The sequence below is a fragment of the Fundulus heteroclitus genome, chromosome 23 (assembly GCF_011125445.2).
Source record: "Fundulus heteroclitus isolate FHET01 chromosome 23, MU-UCD_Fhet_4.1, whole genome shotgun sequence".
In the NCBI taxonomy this organism is placed as follows: Eukaryota; Metazoa; Chordata; class Actinopteri; order Cyprinodontiformes; family Fundulidae; genus Fundulus; species Fundulus heteroclitus.
Window position 1 is genome coordinate 2,618,644 of NC_046383.1, and position 26,746 is coordinate 2,645,389.

The window sequence follows — 26,746 nt, forward strand, 5'->3', positions numbered from 1 at the left end:
ATAAAGCATGAGCTCACACACCTATACATGTGGAGTGACTGAATTAAACGCACTCTTTCACAATGAAAGAGGAGTCAAATAATACAGAGGAGTTGATTAGGACTGCAGAAAAAAAGGACAGTCGGCTCCAGCCGCCTCTCTCAATTCATAGTCATTAGCAGAGGAACACCAAGCGCCTTTCAAACTCATTAGTTGATAAAACAACCCTCTGATTTCCCATTTAAAAACCCCTGGTCCTCCCTCCCTGCTCTCCCCACCTCACCCCTTCATGCCCACACCTTCAAAGCCTCCTGTGACCCTGGGGAATAAACGGGCAGGTCCCATCCATCTCCTTCAACAGGTACTCAGTTACATAAAACCGTACACAAAGACTCCGAGGCACTGATCTGAACCGTTTACCTATTTGCATCCGTAACATTTGCATTTTGGTATTTAATTTCCACTTTTACTTTAAGCTATGTTCCCTCTTGGGATCTCTGAGCTGATGGGAGCTATTAGTGGGCTGAAATAGGAAAGTAATTGTGCATCACGCAGTCAGGATGTGACTGAGTTTCTAATGCACTCGCAAGTAATCGGCTGAATATTTTGATTAAAGAAAAGGAAAATCTAATGTTTCCTGCCAGAATAACAATTTATTTAAATTTTGACAAAAAGGAAATACATATTTGTGCTTTGTGCAGTTGAACAGCTTTCTTTATATACATTTTAATACACAGTTGTACATACATACAGATATAATCGATTAATCACATACTTAAAATTGAATCATTATCACTTACTGAATATTCATGAATATCAAATTCCCCATCACCCATATAGCAATGTGATAATCTAAAGTTATAAAAATTTTCCTTTAACTTTATACTTGTCAAAAACATTCATTTAAAGCTGTGTAGTGTCAAAATTCAAGTCAGTATGTCTCATTCAGCCAGAATCGACTTTTCAAAATTCTTTAATCCATCATTTGAAATAAAACCCACATATATCAGCGCCATTTTGATTTGTCGTGATCCAAGCGGCTCAAACAAACACACGTACGAGAAGGTGACCAGTAACACCAGCGAATAGCCACTCAGCTCTTCACGGCTGAGATCCTGAAGACGCACCTGAGCACAACGTTTTCGTCCTTTCTTGTTCTGGCTTTGAAGAAGCAGCGGTTGCTCCTTCGTCCTGCTCTTTTTACTCGCTGTAATGGGTCTAACAGGCAGTTTTGGTTCTGAGAACAACACGTAATGTCAGCAGAAAGCGTTTTACAAGTTTGCATGGATGTCCTCGTGTCGCAACACTTTATAGGTGATCCAGTAGAAGATGTTGAATATGAGAAAGCTCAAGGGAAACACGGCTCTGGATATGGTGTCGATCCGTTTGGCCCGGTCAACGAAGCGCTTGTGAAGAACTTCTCCGTCATACATGGTGACTGGGGGCAGAGGGGCGAACACTGTGGGCCCTTCCACGGCGGTCCCATCTTTGGTTTGCAGGCAGTGACCGAGTCCATAACCACGGAAGTAAAATCCACGGCTCTCCCTCATGAGTTCCTCCTCCTGTAAGAGCGAACACAGGAGAAAAAGTTCTCTTAGCGGGTTTTCTCTCCATATTTTAACTCAGGAGGCTGATTTCCAGATGCATTTGGAGTCAAGCTGCTCAAAACTGCAGCAGTAAATGAAAGCATTTTTCGGAGAAAAAGGTGGATTTCAACAATTAAAACCCACTAATATAAGACCAACATGGATGCCTGAAAATTATTCTGATTACTATTCTGATTATTGGACACACAGTTAAAAATTGGTTGTCAGAAATAATACCATAATAAATGATTATGTACCATTTATGAAGCTCACATGTCGCTTATGGTGCTCCACCAACAGATATATAGGGTAATTGATATATAGGATGAAATATTTAGTTCTCATCTAATCGTTTTTCAATTCCCTCACTTAATGATCATCTGATCATCTTGAGCTGAAGGTTTACTGTGCCTTACAGAGTTTATGAACACTCTTTTGTGTTTATATAATACTTAGTGGAATTTCTCAGAAAACTGATCCAGCTCTCATTCAATGTCAGCCCCTCCAAGCATTCGGCATGCCGAGGTGAATAAATCAAAAGTAAAAGTCCAACTTCATATTGCAGCATGGGACTGATTTTCTTATCTTCTTATCTGGTGTTGCAGCAGTGGCACACATGCCCAGTCTGCATAGGGTCCTTTAACTAAAAACATTTCACAAAAATAGAAACAATAGTGAGACAGGGATTTAAAACCTGTTGCAACAGTGTAATTAAAGTCATTACCTTACTTAACATGATTTAATTTCAGCATTAAATGAATCAACTAAAAAAGTTATTACTGGCCTTTAGTCGATATGAAAAATTTGATCACAGCAATTTGTATTAAGTTGACCTTGAACAGTTGGTCTAAATTGCTGCTGCACCTCTATTGAATTAAATCCATTTTTAATTGCACCAACGGCAGATGTCCTCTAAGGCCCTTCATGTGAAAAACAGGGCCTGTTCATAACCAGAACGACACAGTCCAATCAATTCAATGCAACCCTTTAAAAATGTTCACAGGCAATTCCACATGTTCCAGTTTTTATCTCAGTCATATTACAAAGCAGTCTAATTCAGTTTACAAGGCCATTGATGAAACTAAGGAAGACTGAGTGATTGCATAGAGGCTATGCCACAACATTTACTTCTAAGCAAGCATGTAACGACAGGAGAAAGGAACAACTCCCTATTAACAGGATAGAACATCCAGGATAATCAGCCTCAGTAAGCGGTCATCTGCAACAATCATTTGGAGATTTAGTGTACAGCGCACATATTAAAAGCATGGTCATATTATCACTTTAGTTTTCTGCAAGGTAACCCTGTCTGTCTGTCCGTTCTTCATGTTTATTTTAAGATTATATTACTTACCTTTAAGGTTAACAATGGTCTGGGCAACCAGTTATTTAATTAAAATGCTCCATTAATAGCACTGAGATGATCACGGTTCAACTTAAAACACAGAGGATTTGGGTTTTTGCAGTGTCCGTCCCGATTCTGGAACAATATGCCACAACATAATTGTATTGCTGAGTCTTCCATCCATCCATCCATCCATCCATCCATCCATCCATCCATCCATCCATCCATCCATCCATCCATCCATCCATCCATCCATCCATCCATCCATCCATCCATTTTCTGACCCGCTTGCTGACCCGGTTGCTGGTGCCTATATCCAGCGTTCACTGGAAGAGAGGCTGGGTACGCCCTGGACAGGTAGCCAGTCTGTCGCAGGGCAACACAGAGACAAACAGGACAAACAACCATCCATGCACACACTCACACTTAAGGACAATTTGGAGAAGCCAATTAACCTAACAGTCATGTTTTTGGACTGTGGGAGGAAGCCGGAGTACCCGGAGAGAACCCACGCATGCACAGGGAGAACATGCAAACTCCATGCAGAAAGACCCAGGGTTGGATTTGAACCCAGAACCTTCATGCTTTGCTGAGCCTTTTTAGTCTAAAAATGTATTTATATTTTATTTAAATATTCTATCAGAAAAAACTGACAAAGAAAATGTGCCGAATTTTAATGACAAATGCAATATTCAAAAGACACCTTCCTTAAAAATATCCTCTCCAGATGTTAACAAAGTCTTATAATAACTGATCTTAAAACAGTTGAAAGGACAATAAGGTAATGAGTTAACGTTTGACTTCCCATTTATCTCAAATAAAGCCGTCGTTTTATTTTTTTATAGTGAGTGAGGCATTGTTTCTGCCCTTTGAAGTGAATATTTATAGACGTTCAGCTTAACTCTGACAGCCTCGCTGACACTTGCAGGGGTTCACTTTAACGGGGGGAAGTGAAGATGTGTGATCTAAATTGGATGATTAGCAGTCAGTGTGAAGGGCTCTGAAAGCTCTGATCCAAGCGTTTCACCTCTTCCTTCATGTCTCTCTCGCCAACACTGACAGCTGCCAAACTCTGGGCGTACTTGGAACAGAGACACTGAAAGCCCCCGTCAAACATTAGGCTACTAATGGGAACGAGCACTGTCTCTGCTCCATTTATACTGGTAAATATGCATTTAATACACTTTCCCTATAACTGACCCCTTTTATCTCCATTGTGGACCTTTAGAGTTTAAACAGATCTGCTAGTTTAATTTCCAACAAAGTTCCTTCTATCACCGCAGCCTGGTTGTGAATTGCTTCGCGGTTACTATATGCTGTCCAAATGACAAATTGCACCACACAGCCAAGGTACAGGGAGTTGCTGCTCCTCCAGCGCAGCTTCATTATTCCGCCTACACTTTCTTAAATGATACAGTACATCATGCGCTAGGGTCTAAGAGTACGGTTCTCCAAAGATAATAATTGCTTGTAATCTCTGCTCTGTTCTCTCAGCGGCAACAACACTTGCTCTGTGTAGTATCAACTAAACTTACACCCATTATTATGTTACTATCTAAGCAGTAGGGCTGAACAATTAATCGCATTTTCAATATAATCGCGGTTTTAAAAAACGCAATTTCCAAATCGCAGAGGTCTGCAAATTTTTGGCTATGTAACAATTAGGGAATTAGACACGTCCTTTAGGTGTCAGTAAAATGTTTAAAGTGGGTTTGCCTTCACATGGAAGGGAAGACAGTTGCAGCAGTGAGATAATCTAACTTTACTTGTTTTAGAGTTTATATAATCATACATAGCATTAAGTTCTGGTCAATCTGTTTAATACATAGACTTGCTTGTTGGTTGCACTTTCTGTTGAACAAGGATTGTTTTCCCAATCAATTAAAAGCTATTCTCTTGAATAATATTCTGATTATTAGAACCATTAAAAGTTCTTGTTTTAAATAGTCCTTGTTTACAAACATCTTTATTTAGAGGCCATTTTTGTTGCTTGTGGTTAATGCAGAGAAAAGTCAAAATTGTAATATAGGTTGAAATATTTCGTAGGCAGACTGCGATCATTACTGCTCCAAGTTTAGATGCTGTGGGTCTTTTAGCAACTAATCCGCACGGCATGGAAACAAATTGATTTGTTGTTTTGTATATGTTTAAAAAGACAGGATAAATTAAACTGGGGCTGGGTGATCACATTAAATCGCAATATTAAGATAAAAAATTGCAATTAGATTATTTTCCAAAATCGTTCAGCCCTACTAAGCAGGGTAAATTGTTTGTGTATCGAACCATTTCTGTGTTGATCACTAAAAAAAAGACAGAATTTTGTTATTGTATTTTAACCACTTCCTGCAAATATTAGACTTAAGGGAGGGGATTTGAGGTTGGTGTAATGCTGGCATAGAGGGGCAGAAGGTGAGACACATAGGGTTCATAAGTCCGGACGTGGGTTTGGCTGAGAGAGAAAGACGGCAGGATAAATTCACGCTCGAGGTAAAACTTTCACAACACAATCAATTTGGGTGGCTGGGAGGCACAGACAGAAATTGGGTTGGAAGGTCAGGGTTGACACGGGCTTCATTCGTTTTTTTTTTTTTTTTTTTTTTTTTTTACCCTTGCACAGGCGCTGCAATGCTGACTCAGTTTTCTGCAGGCCGAGTTGTTACCAGGAACGTCATTGGCTTTCCTCAAAGACTCAACGCTCACAGCCCGACTGCCAACCGCCTCCATCAGAGAAGGAAAATAGAAACAAAAGAGGGGGGAAAAAAGTTATTGCTTTGATGTGACCTTTAATTCAATTATTCAGAAAGGCTGAGCGAAAAGGTCTGTCAGGAGAAATAAATATTCCCCAAGCAGTAAATATAAGCTGTATTCAACAAAGACTACAAATGGAAGTAAAAATTGATTCTTTTAAGTTTTTTTTTTTTTTTTTGTAAGACCGAATCGTTAACCTTGTGTTTGTCTGGGATTTGCGCTCTCCTTTGGAAACACAACTTCGGTCCAGTACAACTAATCGGGTCGTGTGTTGATTCCTCTCAGATGGATAGTTTGTGACCTCAAACATCTCTGGGGGAGTAACTGTGCCACTGATGTAGACATGGGACATCATTTTCCCTGAAAGACCATTACTTTCTCTCCCCTGTACTGATGGAGGATGGCAGACTGCCCGGTAAACTCGTCCACATATACAGAGAAACACATCTGTGAGGCTGCCCACTCTCTAAGGCATTTAAAGGTATTGTTAAGATGCCTTGTCTGTGGAAAAAAATAACTGTTTTAGTTTTTCAACTTTCCTTATTGTGTGATAAAATCACACCATGATATAAAAATAAAATGCCTTTAATGGACAAAAATTACAACAAGTAACTTAATATCTGAAACTGCAAACTCATGGCCCTTACATTAATAGCATAAGAGCGTGAGAGTTGTTTTTGGTTTTGTTGCCGGTCATTAATATAAATTCTGCATTTGAGATGTTTTATTTGTCCAGAAACTAATGCAATAAAACAATAACAACAACAAAAGCAAACAAACAAAACAAATAACACAGTTTGAAAGTTAATATTAAGTTTGTTATTCACTCTGATTATGGGAGGTTTTGTGGAGTTTGGCTGATTAATCTAAATAACTGCTGCACCATCTTAGTCTTGCCTTATTAATTATATCCTGTTTGTGCTTTCTAACCTCCAGTTCACACTGTGTCCAGCTCCGCTTCGCTCTGGTGCGAACTCCGCACTAAATATGCACCCGTTATGATCCATAACAACATTTTCACAGCTTCTGCAGGGTGGTGGCCTGTGGATGACCATCCGGCAAGATCCTGTTCTAGTTTAGCTTGATGCTGAAGCCAGGTTGGAGTCAACGTACACAGAACACGCTCCACCAGCAGGAAACATTAACATCAAGCACTGCATCCATATTTTCTATCTATCTATTGTTGAGAAAATATCTTAGTCAGCCAGTAAGGTATGTCTCCTCTCAGTTGCTGGGTAAGATAACATGCAACTTTAGTTTTATGGGTGTTAGGTCATTGCGGCCTGACCCCATACTGGGAAGAACAGCCTTCTTTGTTCGAACAGATCACCCCTCCTCCTGAAAAACAGAGGAGGTGACTCAGCCTTTTAAAATATGTTCAGACTTGTAAAAAAGCAGACAGAATTCTGCATCACCATGAGGGCACCATATAATGAACACTACAAATGGTAATGTAATACTCTGTCTCCATATTTAATTCCTAATAAATTAAATATGTATATTACAATGTTTTACCTCTTGATCAATGTTTTCTCATTTACGGCCAAATCTGGAACCAGGGCGAGATGGGCCTTCAAAAGATATGCAGAAGCAGGCCGTGCAATTATATCAAACAACACTATCTATCTATCTATCTATCTATGAATATATATATATATATATATATATATATATATATATATATATATATATATATATATATATATATATATGTGTGGTATACATATATATATATATATATATATATATATATATATATATATATATATATATATATAATATCTATAATATGTGTGTGTATACATATATATATATATATATATATATCTATATATATATATGTGTGTGTATACATATATATATATCTATATATATATATATATATATGTGTATACATATATATATACCACACATATATATACACACACATACAGATAGAGACAGATATATATATATATATATATATATATATATGTATGTATGATGTATGTGTGTGTATTATCTATATCTCTATATATATATCTATATCTAGATATATATCTATATCTCTCTATCTATCTCTGTCTCTGTATGTATGTCTCTCTCTCTCTCTCTCTATATATATATATATATATATATATAAATAAATAATATATATATATATATATATAATATATACATATATTAAACAAGATCAGCAACAAATACATCGTCTCTGCACTGCATTGTTGAACGTAACTCATGAAAATGTCTGGATGCCAAAAAATTAAAAGCAAAACAATTTTAACTTTAACCTTTCACAGAATGACTTGTTTTGGTCTGATCTTTTATCTCTGATTAAAATATTACAGTGAAGTAAAGCAAGGAGACAATTAGGTTTATCCATTTGAGAAGATATTTGAAATGTATGAAGCCAGGTCCACAGGATCCCAGTTTCTCTAGAATCATGGAAAGGTTGTTTTTCTGTATCAAACAGCGTTACAGAAATGAAGGTTCTCAAAGCTCCTCACAGGTCAGTGCCCACCATGGAAATGAGCTCCACTGAGATGGGAAGGTTTTCCTCATGTAATATGACAGCCAGCTGTAGCGTGTTGATGTTGTCAGGTCCAGAATATACAGCATGCCACAATAGCAGCAGGCACAAGTCTACATTATAGGAGCTGACAAGGAGTTGGGGTTGTGTATGTGTGTGCTTTACCTGGTGCCCGCTTTTTAGGAATGAGCCTCAGCGTGTGATAGTTTGAATGCTTTACTTCCTGTAGACAGCCCTCAGCTGTCTGTGTTTCTGCACAATTTACACTTACTATTCTCTGCTGCCGCTGCTTTTTCCTCAGCCTGATGAACTCCTTGTGTTGCCTCGAGACAAAGTTGACTGCTGCGTACTCCAGCAAGGCAGCGAACACAAACAGAAGACACACCGCCATCCATATGTCAATGGCCTTCACGTAGGACACCTAAGAACAGGAAAACACCACAGAGTAATCAAGAGTCGTTCAGTGTGGCTGGAGGAGAATCTGTCGGTTTCTCACTGTCCAGCCGTTTTTCAGCTCTTGGTTTTGCACCGACTCTCATGTCCGGGATGACCTAGAACTGAAAATGAGTCAGTGAGTTGTGGGCAGCTGACGCAGAGCGATCAGACAGGTCACGGCAGAGACCCGGGGAGTGCCCCAGCTGTGTCATTCATAAAAGAAGACATGCCACAGCACATCAGTAATGCTCGAGCGTTGCATGGAGGCTCCACTTAATTAGGCAGCAATTTGCTGGCTGTTGAAAAAGCAAGCAGTGGAACAGAGACGAAGGAAACTATGCATCTATTATGATCTTCCCCCATCATCACTTAGCAGGATCTGAATCGTGCAAAATGATGACTAAATACTTCCAAGCTAGTAACCTCAAACTAAATCTTTCTCTGAATGATTTCAACAACCAACGTTCTCTTTTTTTTATGTTTGTGGCTGAGATTAAATAATGTGTCCCCATCCCTCTGAGTTCTTTCTAGTCTGATCAGGAACTAACAGGACCAAAAGGTAACACTATTTCAAAAGCAGCAATTAGGTCTTTTAAGGTAATGTCAAAACAAAATGTCAGATTCTCAGCTGAAACTCTTTAATATATTCACTGATCTGTTTGTTGTGATGCTTTTTTCCTGTGCACAGACTTGGCTCCAAAATCTTTCACTGATTTCTGAGGATGAAATTTCAAGCTATTACAACAGACGTACGTATGTTGCTTTCTTTTTGTAGATTACTTATTTCGACCCTTTGTCTTGCAGTCTCTGACTATTTTGAAATAATTTTAACCATAGCCAGTCTGCAGCTTTACATACCTTCGGCAGAGAAGCTCTAGAGCCAGAGCTCTGCGTGGTCATCGTCAGCACAGTGGTGATCCCCAGACCAACTCTGGCTGGCGCGGCATCCATGTTTATCCAAAAGGACACCCAGGACAGGATAACTATGAGGAGCGAAGGGATGTACATCTGGATCAAGTAGTAACCCATCTGCCGCTCCAGGTGAAACTTCACCTCGATGCAGGTGAATTTACCTGCAGGAACAGTACAAGAGCTAATTAACTCGGAGCTTGCAAAATATTCATAATCCTTGAATTCTTCCAGATCTTTTATATTGCAAGTTGCAACAACATTTGCAAAGTATTTCATGGGGATTTAATGCGATTGAGCAGCACAAGATGGACCATAACTGTGTAGTGCGAGGAAACTGATCTAAATGTTGTACAAATCTAAATAGTGTGGTCTGCATTCATGGATTAATAACTTGTAGCACCACCTTTTTGTGCAGTCACAGCTGAAAGGACAGACAAAAATGTTGCTATTCCCTTTTTGAAAAACAGGCCAAACTTAGTCAGATTAGCTAAAGAACAATTGTGAACATCGATATTCAATTCCTGTCACAGATTCTCAATTACTTATAGGCTTGGACCTCGAATAGGCCAGTAAGTAAACACGGGCTACACACTGATTTTGGTAAATTTTACAGTCATTTCTTACTTATTGCTCCTTTAACACAAAAATAAACTTTAATTTCATCCATTCTGTTATGGCGCCATGTTTAGGGTTGTCAAACTGGAAGGGAAACCTTCTAGGATTGTTCTTGTATTTAGCTCCATCCATCTTTATATCAACTCTGAGTAGATTTCCTGTCCTGATAAACAAAAGTATCCCCACAGCATGATGCTGTCGCCATCGTGTTTCACCATGGTGATGTGCCATTTTACATTTCTACCAAACATCTCTGCATGTGAGCCACCTTTTGGAAAAATGTTAACAACTTAAGCTCCTATGGATATCCTTAAACTATAATTTTGTGGAGTATATGACTAATAACTACAGTTCCACTTGATCTGTGGCTCTCTGCAGCAGAGCTCCTTGGTTTTCATGATGTTGTTTGTTCATATAAGTTGTCAGACTAACTTCCGATACCCTCACAGCTCTATTTATACTGTCAATAAATCAATCACAGGTAAAGTTTTATAAGTAGGCGAGTTCTAAAGTCAGATGGTTGCACTGGATTTTATTCAGGTGGCTCAGAGAAAAGGGGTTGAATAAATATGCAAGATACACCTTTCAGAGTTTTGTTCATAGACTTGTTTTCCTCTAATTTTACAACTGTGCACAATTTTTGTGTTGGTTTTCACAGAAATTACCAAGAAAATACATGGAAGTTTTTGGTTTTAACATCAAAAAGGGTAAACATGTAAAAAGTGTGTGAATACTTCTGCAAAAAAATTGCAGATTTATATTTTGGTAAACAAAAAAAAAAATCTTCTTAATATTAGCATATCATTGCAGAAGGTATTATACTAAGTGCACACTTTGCACTGGCTTTGATTGGGTCATTGCTTTTTATAGTACTCCGACCGGAATGCATTCTGCACCTGTGTTGTAGTGCTTAGTGCAGTAACCCAAGTCCTTTTCTTCTTTCAGCACAAACTGTGGGAGTGTGAGATCGTCAGCCACTTGAACAGGGTTGTCAGACAGCCACTCAAAGATCAGGTCATTCATGGTGTAACCGACTGTGAAAGGAGAACAAAGGAAACAGCAGACAGAGGCAATATTCAGTTCAGAGAGAAGTGTTGAGAAAATGTACCAGGCTTACTTCAACATATGTTGTTTAGATATCTTAAATACACCTGTCTGTGTTTCTTTAAGTAAGTACACCTACTGAGATAACACAGCTGACCTTTATTTAGTCTTATTCTGGCAGTGCTGTTCTGATACGTTCTTGTATCAGGGTCTCCTAACCAGATGCAACTCAGCAGATGAGGAATGGACAACAAAAGAAGGGATGCGTCTTTTGTTGTCTGGCAAACTGTAATGCACCATGATTTTTGGCAATCACTGGATTTTCAAAGGTCTGAAAAATCAACTGAAACAGACTTTTAAAATCAGACGTTTCCCCACCATCCTTGGCTCTTAAAGGGGACATGTCATGCTACATCCACTTTTTTAGCTCTTAAATAGATTTTGTGGTTTACTTGGAGTCTTTAGGAGTGCAGAAATGTTGAATGTAGTTTGTCCAGGTGTTGCCTAGACATCTTTATATTATTTTTGAGTGATATTTTACAAGCCATTCAGTGTTCTCTGTTTCTATTACGTTTTTAGAACTGTTACATTGAAGTATTTGCTACTGAGCTGGGGGTCAATTAATGAGGAATTCAGACCTAAGCATTGCAGTCCCACTTTATATAGACCACAACTGAATGATTTAAACGTGAAAAGGAACAACTATAAAGCATGATATGCTCCCTTTAAGTCTGATACACATGACAGTGGTGTTAAAGGAAGAGATAGCTGCAATAACTATGTTTATCTGGACTTCTGACTGGTTATGTTTCCCTTAAGTAACTGCAGAAATTGTTTCTAACATCTTGGTGACCCTGATGCTAAATGGTTTAATTGTATGAAATGCAGAGAACACTGCTGCTAAAATTGGTTAGCATTGCTACTGAGCACAATAATGAGGTTATTCATCAGGTTTTCCAGTTTGCAACTGGAACCCCTAAGGTGAGATATAATTCCCAAAATCCTGCTTCTAACTTCCAGTTTATTATCACTATGGATTTTAATGTCCTACTCAGTGTTACACCATAGGTTAAAAGAACGGTGGGCAAGAAGTGCAAACCAACAATACAAAATCTGAAACAAATTTTGTGCGTCGTTAAATTGTTTCATGAAATGTGAATTTGAAGATTTGCAAAAGTGTTTCAGATTTTGTGTTGTTGGTTTGCACGTCTCGGCCACCGTATAAAAGTGACTGCTGAAAACAACTGTTGTAGAGAAAATGTAAACCTGAGGGCGCTAGTAAACAAAAAACATTACAGATAGCCATGGGCCCGAGGTTATTTTCGTCAAAGATTTATTTACCTTGGCTGGTTTTCTTTTAGTGTTTCCTCTGCTTGAAAGGGTCATTATGTCCTACAGCTCAAGTTTTCTGTTACGTTTAACAATAAAGTTAACAATCAATTTGCAATGGTTAGCATGCTCGCTACATAAGACTTTATTCAAGAGTTCCTGGTAATTGAGAAGTTTCTACCTCCCTACCAGAGCCTTTTTCCTGGGGTATATTTCTACCCTTTTAATTTGGTTTTACGCTGTTAAATGAGGTGCTAATGAAGGTGGGTAATGACCCCCCTGGTTCCTGGAAAGGTTCCCACAGCTGAAATGTGTAATTAGACTCAAACAGAAAGGGAATCAGACTTTATGTACGACTGATGCAGCACAACTAGCTACCCTTACAATCCTGATTTTTCCGAGTAAATATCCTCCAGATAGAAGCTGTTTGTTAGGGCTTTATCCAGCTCCTGTCTAAATTCAAAGAGAGGTTTGTTCACCTAGAAAGACACAGAGAAGATGTTTTTACAGTTAAGCCTAAAATCATTCTAAATTTAAATGAACTTTATGCCCTTCTCAAAAATCAGTAGAAAAATCGTTGGCATTGCAGAAATCAAACTCCTCTTATTTGGTGATGAGCTCCAAGTCTTTGACGTTGGAAGGTCTACTCACCATAACCTGTATCTTTAGTATCTGTAATCTTTTTGCGATTCATGTTTGGACTCTCGCTGCGTCACTTTAAACATTAATATAATTTCCCTTTGGGATCAATAAAGTATCTTAGAATTGAATTTGAATTTTGATTATTACTTCTGTTAAGGAAAAACGTAACAAAAATTAAATGCCTACTTCAAACCTAGATCTGACAGAGGTATTGATAGTTTTGGGCTCCTCTGTAGGTTTATACAGTTCAAATAAACTAAAGAATAACAATGTGTTTACATGAAATATAAATTAACGCTTCGGTGTTAAATCCAATAAGTTATCATTACCAATCATTCGGCAGATACCATTTTAAATCCAACATTACTTTTAAAAATAAAAAAGGGGTTTGTTTAAATATTTTACAGTTAAAGCAGTTTAATCCTCATTTAAATCTAGATTAAATGTAAACAAACTGAGAAATTATATGATTTTACAACAAATATTACCCGAAATCTTTCCATACAAGCAGTTCAACTATAAACACGTTCCTTAAGGTCTTTGCAGAGTGCTGGCTAAATAAATCAGCTGCCTTTTTTGTACAAGTTGCAAAACAGGTACATATACAGTACATGTCAATATGCATTTTATTTAAGGTTGTTCACCTTTTCATAACTGTGTGATTTTCAGTGTAACAAAAACACATGCAGCATGAAACAACGCAGACTTCCTTGAGCATCTGAACAATCCTGACGTCTACTGGAAACCTTTAGGGTCTGAGCTGCAAAGACATTAATTATTCAAGACGCTACACCCAATGCTGTACCTCACGCCTGAGAAACACTTCCACAAAAACACACTTATTTTGTTCTTGAGAAGAACTGCCATTCAGACATCCCCCCACAACAACCGAGCGGAATAGCAATGCCTTCCTAAAACAATGAACTGGTCTGCTTTCCTTCTGCCAATTATAACTGTAAGGTTTTCCAAACATGACCGACTCACGTAGCAGACAAAAAAGAAATTCATGAGCAAGAGTGTCTGGAACAGTGAAGCAAGGTCAGGTAATGACCATTCGTCGCATGTCATCTACTTTCTTATGTTTAAAAGCCATTCATCAAGCGAGACGCTTCACAGTCACCGTCTCAGTCTTTCTCTCTTCCGTTCTTTTAATCAGTCGCTGAAGTTACAAAGTAGAGTTGAGGTTACCGCACGCTAACGACTCAAGGCAGGAGAATGTCTTATTAGCTGCATATATGGGGCTTTGATGTTTCAGAATAAGGGAAAATCCCAGGCTTGGAGCCTTTTATGTATCTTTATAAACCAGTGGCATGAAAGGCCAGACTGAAGACTGGCCTTGGCTCGCTTAAATCTCGACGATGGCTCTTGTTTTTCTGAACAGATGGTGTAGGCATACATTCAGTAGTGACAGTAAAACCTATAATGTCCTCTCAATGTTAGGCTCCAGCCAAGGTGATTGCACCCTTGGGTGATATGCTAGCACTTGTCAACACAAGGCCAAGTATCCTCACTGGGTCTTTAATCAGAAATGATTACCTCTCCTCTAATGGCACTGGAAAGTGAGACAGTAACTCAAAACACACACACACACACACACACACACACACACACACACACACACACACACACACACACACACACACACACTCACCTTTGTTTAAACAGTTGGGGGACAAAATATTTCATATATTATTCCTATTTTATTATACTGTAGCGATGTTACGCTAGTTTGAAGGGTAAATACTTCCTCTCCTATCGCTGTTACGCTTTACTTAAGATCCGATTAATTGCCATTCAGACCTCACAGAACTAAAGTGGGTCTCTGTTGACCTGTGGACTGGACACCCATCTCTCAGCTTGGCAGACAGTGGAGTATCTGCACATCAGATGTCTGACCGGCCTGAGGTCATTCACGGGATGACGTAATGGATACTGGTACTATGAATACTCTCTACATATATTTAAAGGTGGTGTGAGGTCTTTTCTGAACAGAGAATCTCTGCTGGAGGGCAAGACTGTCTGCTGCATCCTGCGCATCGGTTTGCAATCTCTTCTATGTCTGCTAGGACATACATAGCTGTTGGATGACCACACTTTGCCTGATAGTTTATCATTGTAGAATACCACCCAAGTATCTCCTTGTTGATACTCTTTTTGGATATTTATTCTCATCTGTGGCAGATATTTCATGTTTGTCAGCTTACCTTATCTAATGCTCCCTTTCTGTGTCTCCTGTGCCTCCAGGGTGAAAGCCCTTCTTCGGTTTCAACCCCAAACCTGGATCCCTCCCGCAAATCTTCTCTGTGACAGTCCTCTCTGGGAAAATCCATCCATGGTCATTGCAGCTCTGCCATCTCCATCCATCAGCTGCCTGCCCGCTCTACCGCACTTTGTCCAGTCTCTGTCAGAAGCTCCAACCTTCATCTGCTCGACTTTATGGAGCTCCCCTCCGGCCACCACACCTCCTTCTACAAACCACCAGGATCTCCTTCCCCTTAAATTTCTCCGCTCCATCCAAAACAATAATCCATTCAATTGCCTTCCTCATTACTTGACTCAGTCCTGCGCAAATGTGCCGCTTCATCTAACTGCGCCTCTCTTCCTTCAGACGCCGCTGAATCACGAACAACGAAGCCTTTCATGTTGCACAGTTTTCTCTCTTCCTTGTAAATAAACTTTTATTGAGTTTGATTCTGCATATGGGTAAGGAAACTCTCTAGAAACCTGACCGCTTCTGATAAAAATACAAATGTATAAGTTCAGCCGTTTTACTCTAATGACTCATGTTTCCACATTTAATCCTCCTCTTATAATCTCTAAGCATTGAATCACTCCACACATTTCCACCGTTCATATGTTGGGTGAGGTACTCGGATAAACAGCTTGAACACCAACACCATAGAAAGGTCATATACACTTCAGGTTCCTTGGAAAGCAATTTGCTATGATAAAGTCAACAGCCCCACAATGGATTCATAATGTACAGTTATTTACGTTAAAATTCACATCCAAAATGTGTGTTTAGTTAAAAAAATATATATTTTTCCCAGATGTTTGACCTTGTGTTGATTTGCAGAAATAAATCATGTTGCTTATTGGAAAGTGTGGAGATTAGTTTCACAAACACCCATACAAATTGTTATTGGATCAGATAAAGATGATAAAAAACAACACCAGCTTTCCTTATTTATTTGTGGAACCTCCTTCTGCAGAGATTACTTTATGACACAGGTTCTTTGTCCGTTTCACCTTTTTGCTAAGCTGAAATTCCCTGTGATAAAGAATTAGATCACCTCTAGGCATTGCAGTGAGTCACATAATAAAAGGAATACTGAATTAAAGTTTTATTATTTATATCCTGGAAATTGGTTTCATAAGGGCAGATCTTATCTCTACTAAAGGTAAGGAGAGACTAAAGGTAGAGGGTATCATTTATTCTGTTTATTCAGTGCTGTAAACTTTTAAGTGGTTTAACGTCTATATATCATCTTACATTTAAGCATTATAGTTTTGAAAAATGGTACATATAAAAGAACATGAAAACGTCATCAACCATGCTCGTGCGTCTTGCATTGCCTCGTTTGTCACAGCTCCAGTTGTTTAAAACTTTTAATTCATGTAGTTTAATAAGTAGCTGTTTTCCAGTAGCCATTTCCAGAGTTATCAATATACTGTATATTTGCCTTATTTGAATGGCGTGTATTCTTATATTTCCCATTTTGAAGAATGGCTAAGACAATTGGGCTTGTGTATTCCATCATATCATACTCCCCAAAACACAAAAACAGGAGATCCTATATTGCAAATGTGTTTACTATAAATGACAAAAATACTGTTATATATTTAAGTAATAGTTCTAATAACATCCATCCATCCATTTTCCAAACCGCTTTATCCCTCATGGGGTCGCGTGGGTTGCTGGTGCATATCTCCAGCGAGTTCTAATAACATGATACAGTTATATTAATTGTATATCAATTGTTAAGAGTGCCAAAACTTTAAGTGTGTAGACTGCAGTAAGAATAATTTATCTTATTTTTTTAACCCATCTTTACTGGGCCTGCTAATAATTGTGCATGCTGTTGTATATGTTCATCTCCATTTTCATCTTTTGTGAGTTAGATTAACTCTATAGTTGGTAATCCTGTTCAGAAACGCTTTTTGTTATACTGGGTAAAACCGTCCTTCCATCCTGAAAGTAGTCCATACATTATATATCCACAAAAAGGAGGTAAAAGAATAATTCTCTGTGGGAGCTGCAGGCCTGTAAAAACTCCACCCAATTTTTACCATGCGCAATTCTAGTCTTTAAATATCCGGTTAACTTAGCGGCTGGGTTAGCTGTTAGCCGTTCATTGTAGCTCCGCTGCTCTCACCGTAGACTTTTAATGTGGCTGAGAGTCACAAGAAGCAAACCGTGTTAATGTTTATGAGACAAACTGGAAGTATTCAGTAAAAAAAAAATAAGACAATACTGGATTTGGGAGATTTTTTTCATGTGATCCCCTAAAGAGCGGAAGAGCAACGTAAGACAGTTTTGCGCATGCACAGTTATTCAAAAAGGGACTTGGGGAATAGTATTACTTCACTATACAATTTTTATCTACTTTTGTAGGTTTGAGGTAACCCTAGTCTAACCTGAGTACAAATTTTAACTATGGTATCCACCTATACTAAGTTTTTTATTTTTTATTTCGAACAATAAAAATGTTGCAAATTTCAACAAAACAAATAGAGAGAACCCCCCCCCATCATATCTCACCCCCATTCATTTTTATATACATTATTTATGTACTACCTGTATTTTTTGTTGAATTGAGCAACATTTTTACTTTGCTTAATTTCATCATGTAACCGATTTCACAAACCTTTCCACAAGCGTCACTGATTGAAAAACAAGCATGTCTTGACATCAGTCTGTCCTCTGAGCCTGTTGTATTATTTTTTACTTATTTTTTTAATTCTATTTATTAAAATACAAGAACTCACATATAACTATATTTTTCTCTGTAATAATATAATCTGTATTAATTCAATCAGTTACGTTTACTAATTATAGCAGCAACTCAGTACTAAGGTCTTACCGGAAATAAGTTAGGCCTTACATCTTGCACGAACAGAAGTGTGCATGCCTGAACTGCGTTATACAGAAACCCAGGGGACAAATCTAACGGATTTTATAGCAACAATTTTAAGACAACAAAGAACACACAAAAAAACCTACAAACCTGAGCAAAAAATGAATATAATAATAAGCCAACATCTATCTAATGTTAACATACTTTGAAAATGGCAAAAACTAAAGAACAGAAATTAACAATATGGAAATGATGAAAACACAACGAGAACCAAACCCTATCACCCAAGGATTAAAAAAGGACCAAGGAAGGAAGACCACAAGGTTGGCAGAAAAAAAAGAATAGAAGATTACAATTTAGGAAAATAATGAGACAAGATAGGAAACGAGGAAGGAAGGTAGGAAGGAAAGAAAAAACACAAGGAAGGTAGGGAAGAAAAATAATAGAATAAAGGATACACTGGAGGGAGGGCAAGACATTTAGAAAATAAGACAGGTGTTAAAGTCTGGAAATACTAATATTTTTTTATACTCTAGTTCCATACTTAACCAAACCAGTATAATACTTAAATCAAATTCCATGCTTTTCCAGACGGCAAGGGAACCATTTAGTTAAAAACGTTGCATCCTAATTCCTTTGTACATACTTTTAATGTTGTGTGTATCAATCTTTTAGAAACACTTGTGTGTGGAGTGTTACCTAAATTAACCATTCTGCAGAGATTGCCTGTTTGCAAGAATGTGTAAATAACACCATGAGCTTTCATTTTAACAATTTAATTCACAATACCTACTATTAACACAAACTACACTGGAAAACATGTAAAGGTCAGACAGAGTTCGTGTTCTTGGGAATAAAGCCATGTTAGAGACTTTGTAAACTAGGCAAAGCTTGAAACACAAAAAAGATAAAAAAAAAAGATGTAAGAGAATAAAGGAAGAGGAAGGAATGAAAACTCACAGCTTTCAAGCTGCATGGTGCAGGTCTGAATGTCCATGGGGAAATTCTTTAAGTCCATAGGGCAGGACAGGGTTAGAGTCAACCTGAGACAGAAACAGATTGGAAGAAAGAATAGGAGACGCAGGGAATGTCAGAAGGCCTTAAAGAGCTCAGAGGAATGTTTCCAGACATATGGAGCCATGGTAGGGTTACAGAGTGAAGTAACAGTTTTATATGCACAAATTGGCTTTGTTTACCTCTTTACCAAATGCAAATGTCTGTAAAGTCTCAGTAAAGAAAGGGGGACAAAAGGTAAAGCTCTCGGAACGACAGAAGATTGGAAAACATCTTGAGTTACCATTTGATCACTCATTGCGCCGCAGTAAATGAGACGTAATTGGTGTAGGCATCCTAAATTCATTTGTTGTGCGGTTGAAGCTCTATGGCTTCAAGGATTCTCAGAGAGCAAAGACAGAGAAAGCTATTTAGGAGTCTGTCTGAAGGAAAGCTGTGTAATTACCCGCTGTAATGCATTGGCCAGAGGCGAGACAAGAGCCTCCAGAAATAAACACACTCGCACCCATCTGATAATGTCTTACGATGATCCAATATCATTTCCTACAGAAGAAGAACAAACTCCGAATACCCCACTGATTGAATTTTCTCACACTGCTTAAATAGTGTCGTGTATTTCAGGTTGATTTGATTCATAATTACCAAACGCAGCTAGGAAGCAAATCAGATACGTGACAGATCAGCATCTTGGTGGATTGGAAATATTGTTGATCTGAGTGAGGCTGACGCTAATGCTTATTCTGTCTGTAGTGTCCAAATGGGTGCATTTATGGGTCTCATTATCTACAAACCAAGGCTACTTTTTAACTTGGGATACTTAATTTGAGAACGGCTCATTTTGGGGACATCAAAAGACTTTCTGTTCAGAAATGATCAGCTGCTGTAAACTGAAAGACACAAAGGGCAAAATCTATATACTTCACGAGTTGAAATTTTTGAATTGAAACATATAAAAAAGGGTTTGAGAGAATAAAGAAGAAAACAATAAAATACTAATAAATTAATAAACAAACAAAAACAAAAGTTTTACTTTCAGTTCAAAAAAGGAGAAGGTAGATGGTATGGGCTATTAATTTCTAACCTAATTGACCCGTCCAGTCATGGTGAAGAGGCTGCAGAATGTTTTATTTTAAATCTAAGATCAAACTAATCTATGGTCTGAAATTTGTCTAACCTTAAACTCATGACTAGACATAGATGTATCTTTGACTCATGTCTAAATTAGGTCTATATATAACTTCTGTTTTTAATTTAGGTCTGTTTCACACTGGGCATCTCTCCATTTTCCCAAAAGGAAACCTTTTCTGATAAAGCAGATGTTAGCATATTATGCATAGGAGATTATTAAAGCCTTTAATGAATGGGCAGTATTTCTCATCGGTTTCGTTCCAGGTAAGGACTCAAAAACAGTTTATTGCTATTGCTTTCATCACTCAGCAATGCAAAAACTTGAAACTGATTTATTTTATTTTATTTCTTTGTACTTAGAAGAGATCCTTTCATCTTTCAAGCGCCACCCATCATCATCATCATTATCATCTTTTAAATTAACAAAATAAAAAAAATAAAAAATATACTTTTCAAATGTTTTAATTTACTTGGCAAAATAATAATAATAAAAAACTTACATATAATTAAAACAATGTGTATCTACCTTATAAAATGCTGAAAACGAGCAAAATGATAGACTAAAATGGTAAATGGCTTGTACTTGTATGGCACTTTAACTAGTCTAACAATCCCAAAGCGCTTCACGCTGGAGTCAGTCATTCACCCATTCACCCATTCACACACGCATTCACACCCTGACGGTGGTGAGCTATGTTAGTAGCACTGGGTGAAGTGTCTTGTCCAAGGAGACAGTGACTGCACTGCAAAAACAGAACTAAAAAGAAGTAATATTTTCTTAAAATGAGTGTATCTGTCCTTAATTTGAGCAGGTAAATGAGATGATCTGCCAATGGAATAAGATTTTTGCACTTAAAGAAGGAATAACTCATCTCCATCATCTTATTTCAAGTGCAGGATGTCTAATTATCTTATTTTAGGGGTCAAAATACTCATTCCATTGGCAGATAATTGTATATACATGCTCAAATCTAGGACAAATACACAAATTTTAAGAACATTTTACTTATTTTTAGATCCGTTTTTGCAGTGTGAGACGGTCGGCACGTGGGATCGAACTGGCAACCCGCTAGTTATAAGACAAACTTCCTAACTTTAGCAACACTAATTAAATTCAATGCATTTTTTTGGTCAAAAATCTTAAAATTTTTGAAAACAAGGAACTTATTTAAAAAAATTTTTAATCTGAAATGTGACACTGGTGATTTGTCCGTTGTGTGCTACTTTTTTGCCCCGTAAAAACTAGGACAAAATCCATCAGCCCCTTAACATTAAACAGAACGGGTACAGAAAATAGATAAGAACATTCAACTGTGACACCCACGTCATGACTAGAAATCAGATCCTCTTCTCTGGTGCTACGCTCAAATCTGCAAGATTTCCTCTCCCAGGCGCAGAGTGTCATTTAAAAACCTCCATCAAAGCCCGTCACATGCTCTTTGCTTGGCATTTTCATTAAATCTTTTTCACCATGCTTCCTCCATCCCTTTTGATGAGTGGACAGACGCAGAGGGTGCATGTCTTCGGAAGTTTGGCAATCCACAGAAGTCAAGATGTTCTGCATGATGGGATTCGTTTGCTGTCTGCCTGCTTTGGACCACACTGAGTGGCATTTTTGATTTGAGCTGTTTTTCACACACCACTGAGTGGGATCGCAATCAAGTCAGAGTTGAGTTTGGTCACTTGGCAGATTTTTGGGAGGAAAATTATCCCTTTTAGGTAGTTCAGCTGGGACCAAGGCTAATGTTCAGTGACATAAAAGAGAGACAAAAATGACTAACAAATGACATACATTAGATTTTTACACATAATTGCACAATTCAAAGTTAATTTAGTCTCTAATTACAAATCAATGACCAGCGGATTTGCTGTGTAAGCTCCGACTACATTCACCTGATGCTGTAAAGAACGCTGCCATCTTGGAAAATCCGCAGCAGCTTATTATCCGTTGTGACCTCGTGGAAGTTGGCTCCTTTCTCATTTGCGAAGAACAGATCAGGTTTCCAGATCGAGTCCAGCATGGAAGGATCCAGATCCAGGGAGTCGTCCGGGTATTCGCTGTACGCCAACCGAGGGTCATTCCACATTTGCCGTAGAAACACGTTGAGCCTGTAGTCCTGTGGAAGAATCTAAGGTCATTTGTGGCAAATACCTGGCAGGCAGAGGTTGACGTGAACATAAGAAGATTAATTTTTCTGGACGTGTGGCATGGTGAGATCTAAAAGATGATAAGATGATAAAATAAACACTCTATTCTTTACATAAACAAATTAGGCTCAAAAAGTAGCGATAAGCTTATAAAGATGTAAAACATGCCGGACATTATCAAGAAAACTTATAAAGATCACATGTCATAGGTTGTTTTAAAAGTTTGACATCATGGCCGCTAAGGGCCAAGCACTTTTAAAGTAAGGCTAGAATTCAGAAGCGCCGTTAAATTGAGCAGCAGTGTTGCCAAAATGTGGCAGAACAGCATGACTGTGTGTAGAAAACAAACACTGAAACTACATCTTATCAGCTATAGAGTTACAATTCAATCCCCTTTTGCAATCCAATATTTAAACTGCTTCACAGCCAAGTCCCACACTATTCATACCACTGGAAGCGTTAATTTCAGAGCTATATTTTGGTTTTACCAACATGTTTTATTTATTTTTTTGATTGGCCCAGCTCGAGTCCTAACTCATCGAGAATCTGTCAAAGTGGTGTTTAGCGCGTCCTGCAACTTCCCTAAAGACAAATCATTGAAATATCAGGGGAGACATGCTAAAAGCTGGTCAGCGTTTACAAGAAGGCTTTGATTGCTGTAACGCCAATAACTGTTTCACACCCTCCCCCCCCCCCCCCCCCCCCAAAAAAAATTTAGACTTATTTGTTCTGATTCATTCAAGAGAGAATCATCTAATTTCTGTCAAGTTAGAAATATAAATCTGCCAGGGGTATGAATTATTCCAGATTTAACAGTATATTTTCTATTTAACCAAAAGTGTCAGTCGCCCAATGACTGCTGGATAATTAAAATTGGTTATAGGTGGATGGATGGATAGATGGATGGATGGATTGACTTTCAGTCTTAGTGTTGTACAGTATGTGTTGCTGTAAGTCATAATAAAGCACTACAGATCAGGTTGATGTACTGAAAACTGAACGATCCTGCCACCAGACAGCAGCCATGAATAATCACATAAGATTATCAAACTAAAAATAACTGTGCAGAAGTTTTGATTTATCCTGTTTTTTTATATATATCAATGCTCACTTGTAATATTTCAAACTGGTCTTGATCATTAGTTCTTCAAGCCTTCTGGAGGTCTTTGACTCATTTTGCGTTCAGTAGCACACGGTGTAATCACGACCGCTGTCGCCCTGGTCGCAGCGGGCTGGAGGAACGCTCCTCTAGAGCTCCCCTCAGATCCCCTTAAAACAGTTAACGGCTGTATTGCGCTGACCCAGCAGCAATAACACTATCAATGCAGGCCTCTTCACTCCCCTCTCTTTTTCTTCTCAGTTTTTCAATTTTTCATTTTAATTGCTGAGTGGACAGTTCATTATCAGCATGTCAGTGACCCATTGGTCTCTGAAGGTTGCACTGCTGTGCTCCGGGAACCCGAAACGAGAGGCTTCAGCTGTAAGAGGATTTAATAAAGAAGATGGTCGAGGAGGAAAAAAGAACTGGTTGAGGGTTGTTTTGTATTAATCAGGGAGATCATAAACACATAATAATACAGATATTATATGAAACCTAATTTATATGAATGCTTTTCTAAACGGTTTAATGCTTAAAAGTATAAATTGTCAACTTACCATGGTAGTTTCTGTAATCGACCCAAAGCTGTTGATAAAAATATTGCAGGTGACATTCACAGCAGGACCTGAGGGAAGAAACAACAGACTGAATGTACACATTGTTCCCTTAAGTCGGGATTTATGTGATTAAACTGGTGCCCATATTGAAACTACCCATTATACGGAATATCCCCGGAGGCTTATGAAGAATGTGAGCAGTTTCTTCATTACTTTTCATCTTTGTGCATTGATTGTAGCTGAGAATGTTACAGGGAATCAAGTCGTTGCTGCTCCAGCTCTGATTCGGAGGAAACGGGAACTTTCTTCATTTCAGGGTGCTAACTTTGATTGGAATAGCAAGCAGTATGTTAAATTTGAAATACCTGAATAGAAATGTTTGTTAAAACAATAGATGTAGCAATCTATTGGCCAGTGACAGGAATTGCTCATAGTTGCCTAGGCTGGTTCTGAGTGCCCCAGGTAAGATTTTGAAGTCCATTAAAGCTGAAATTCCTTATTTTTCCTTATGCACATGCAGCCACAAATAGTATGTAGCATGTAATCGTATGTGCTTGGAATTAAGTGACAATCAGATTGAGTAAGGAATGAGAATGATCCCCAAATCGAATTATTTTGTGTTGGATTCAAAATGTCTGCCTCTGTAAACAACCAGCACCATCTACTACCACTACTTTTAAGCAAAATTTAGCAAATAAATATAACTTTTTGCAAAAACAAAAAACAATAATTAAAATAAATTTTACTTTAATTGCATTATACCCAGATATTTTCCAGGTATAGCTAGATTCTAAGAGAGCAGATTTTGAAAGATTAGGGTTTTCTATTCTTAATTCTTAACTGTAGGGTTTCTATTCTTAATCTCAATACAATAGAGTAATGTACCAACAATTGCTTGTACTAATGATTTATGGTAACAAGTTGTGAAGATGGCAGTGAGTTTTTCTGTCCTCCAGTCTGATTAATTTTATGTTCTCCAAACTTTCAACAGTATAAAAGATATTTGGCTTCCACATTTATTGGCACCTAAGATAAAGACGAGTAAGAGTTTTCTGTTTCTTATTGTAGCAGCTATGTTTTGGATAATTATTCAATGCAACAAGGTTCTCCAGGTCTTTGCAAGAGTAAAAAAAATAAAAAAATAAATAAAACATATCGCAAAGAGTTATATGTGAGAAAATGAATTTTGTCGAATATTGGCTCCTGTTAAACCTTTGAAGTATGTGTGCAACTTTTTATGTTCTCTTTTTGGATTGTTTCTTTATTTTATATTGCTGAAGGTTTTAAAGGGGAGTTTTCCTCTCCACTGTCGCTTCGTGCATGCTCGGTACGAGGGATTGCTGCAAACTCTTCAACATCTCCTCAACTTGATGCAATCTGCTTGGTTTCTTTAGATAGGAATCTTTCTGACCAATCTGTCTTGATGATTTTATTGACTGATTGACTTTGTATAAATTAAATAACTTTATTTATTATTGTAAAATTAAATTGAAATAAATTCTTGAGATCAGATGCATGGAACACACAGTGTTCAGTTGTATCAAAACTGAGAACGTTACTTTCTTTTGAAGTCATTGTCCATATTTTGTTTGTTTTTTTTCATACTAAAACATCAACTGACCATAGAGGCATTGAATTTTAATGCTACATGAGTTGTATTACTCCATGTATTCATATTTTGGTCTTAAAATTATTTGAAATCATTGATTGAATTTTCCCTAAAAATGACAGTGTGCAACTGTAGAACTGCAATAAAAGAAAAAATTATTTTAAGGCTTTTTTCCACGTCTGTGGACGTACCAATTAGTTTTGGGGGTGCTGTAGTATTTGAGAATCGGATGACTAAGATAACTTGTCCTCATTCTGACCTCCTAATGCAGACTTTTTGAAAAATGAGTAGTGTAGTCACTGGTTAGTACTGTTGCATTTAATGCATAAGTTGTTGCTGCAGACAAAAAGAGCCAAGTATTTGCAAGCTGGGTTTTGTCAATACCTCACCTTTTGTCAGGGTCGGAGGACAAAAAATTACCTATAGAATATGACATAAAAGTAAAGCATTAAAGTTGCTTTTATGCTCTCAATTTAGGAATAATGCAACACAGTTTAAGAGCAGCATAGAGGCCTATTAGCTGTATCTGAGCGTTGCTCATCTCCACAAGTTTTAATAAAGAGGCTCCAAAACTGCATTCTTGTGGACCGGATATTCATGTTGACATAAAACCTTGTGAACAAAAAGATCCACATTTTCTGTCTGTATGTATGAGCGACTGTTTAAAAATTCATCTCTTTCGGCATCAATGTTTCATGGACAAACAGAGTTAGCTGTTAAGCAACAGAAAAACAAGCAGGGCTGAGAATTAAAACTCCTGCTTTCAAAGCGCCGTCATTAAAACAAATCTGTTTGTTACTCACTGCATGTGCAGGCTGTTCCACCTCCATAAAACCAATGCTATTAAAACAGTTTATGGTAAGTAAATGGAATTTGGTAAATGGAATATAACCCCAAGAAAGGTTAGCTGTTTTTGCTTTTGCTTTCGCTGCACAGATCTACAGGTGTTTATCTTGTTTTCTTGAT

At 37.8% G+C, this 26,746-nt stretch overlaps 1 protein-coding gene across 3 annotated transcripts in view; it reads right to left on the reverse strand.

The window, feature by feature from the left end:
* Positions 1 to 290: 290 nt before the first annotated feature.
* The window catches only part of glra4a (glycine receptor, alpha 4a), a 77,349-nt gene continuing 50,893 nt past the window's right edge, over positions 291 to 26,746 (reverse strand). Inside the window, exons 4-11 of one of the 3 annotated variants that reach the window (XM_036127321.1) lie at positions 24,172 to 24,239; positions 22,261 to 22,484; positions 19,186 to 19,268; positions 11,029 to 11,166; positions 9,464 to 9,678; positions 8,442 to 8,591; positions 5,518 to 5,631; positions 291 to 1,541 (exon numbers count right to left, since the gene is read on the reverse strand). In XM_036127321.1, the coding sequence (XP_035983214.1) occupies positions 1,251 to 1,541; positions 5,518 to 5,631; positions 8,442 to 8,591; positions 9,464 to 9,678; positions 11,029 to 11,166; positions 19,186 to 19,268; positions 22,261 to 22,484; positions 24,172 to 24,239 (1,283 nt within the window). In that variant the 3' untranslated portion in view covers positions 291 to 1,250. The remainder of the gene's footprint in view (positions 1,542 to 5,517; positions 5,632 to 8,441; positions 8,592 to 9,463; positions 9,679 to 11,028; positions 11,167 to 19,185; positions 19,269 to 22,260; positions 22,485 to 24,171; positions 24,240 to 26,746) is intronic. The other 2 variants (XM_036127319.1, XM_036127320.1) reach the window with 2 other exon arrangements.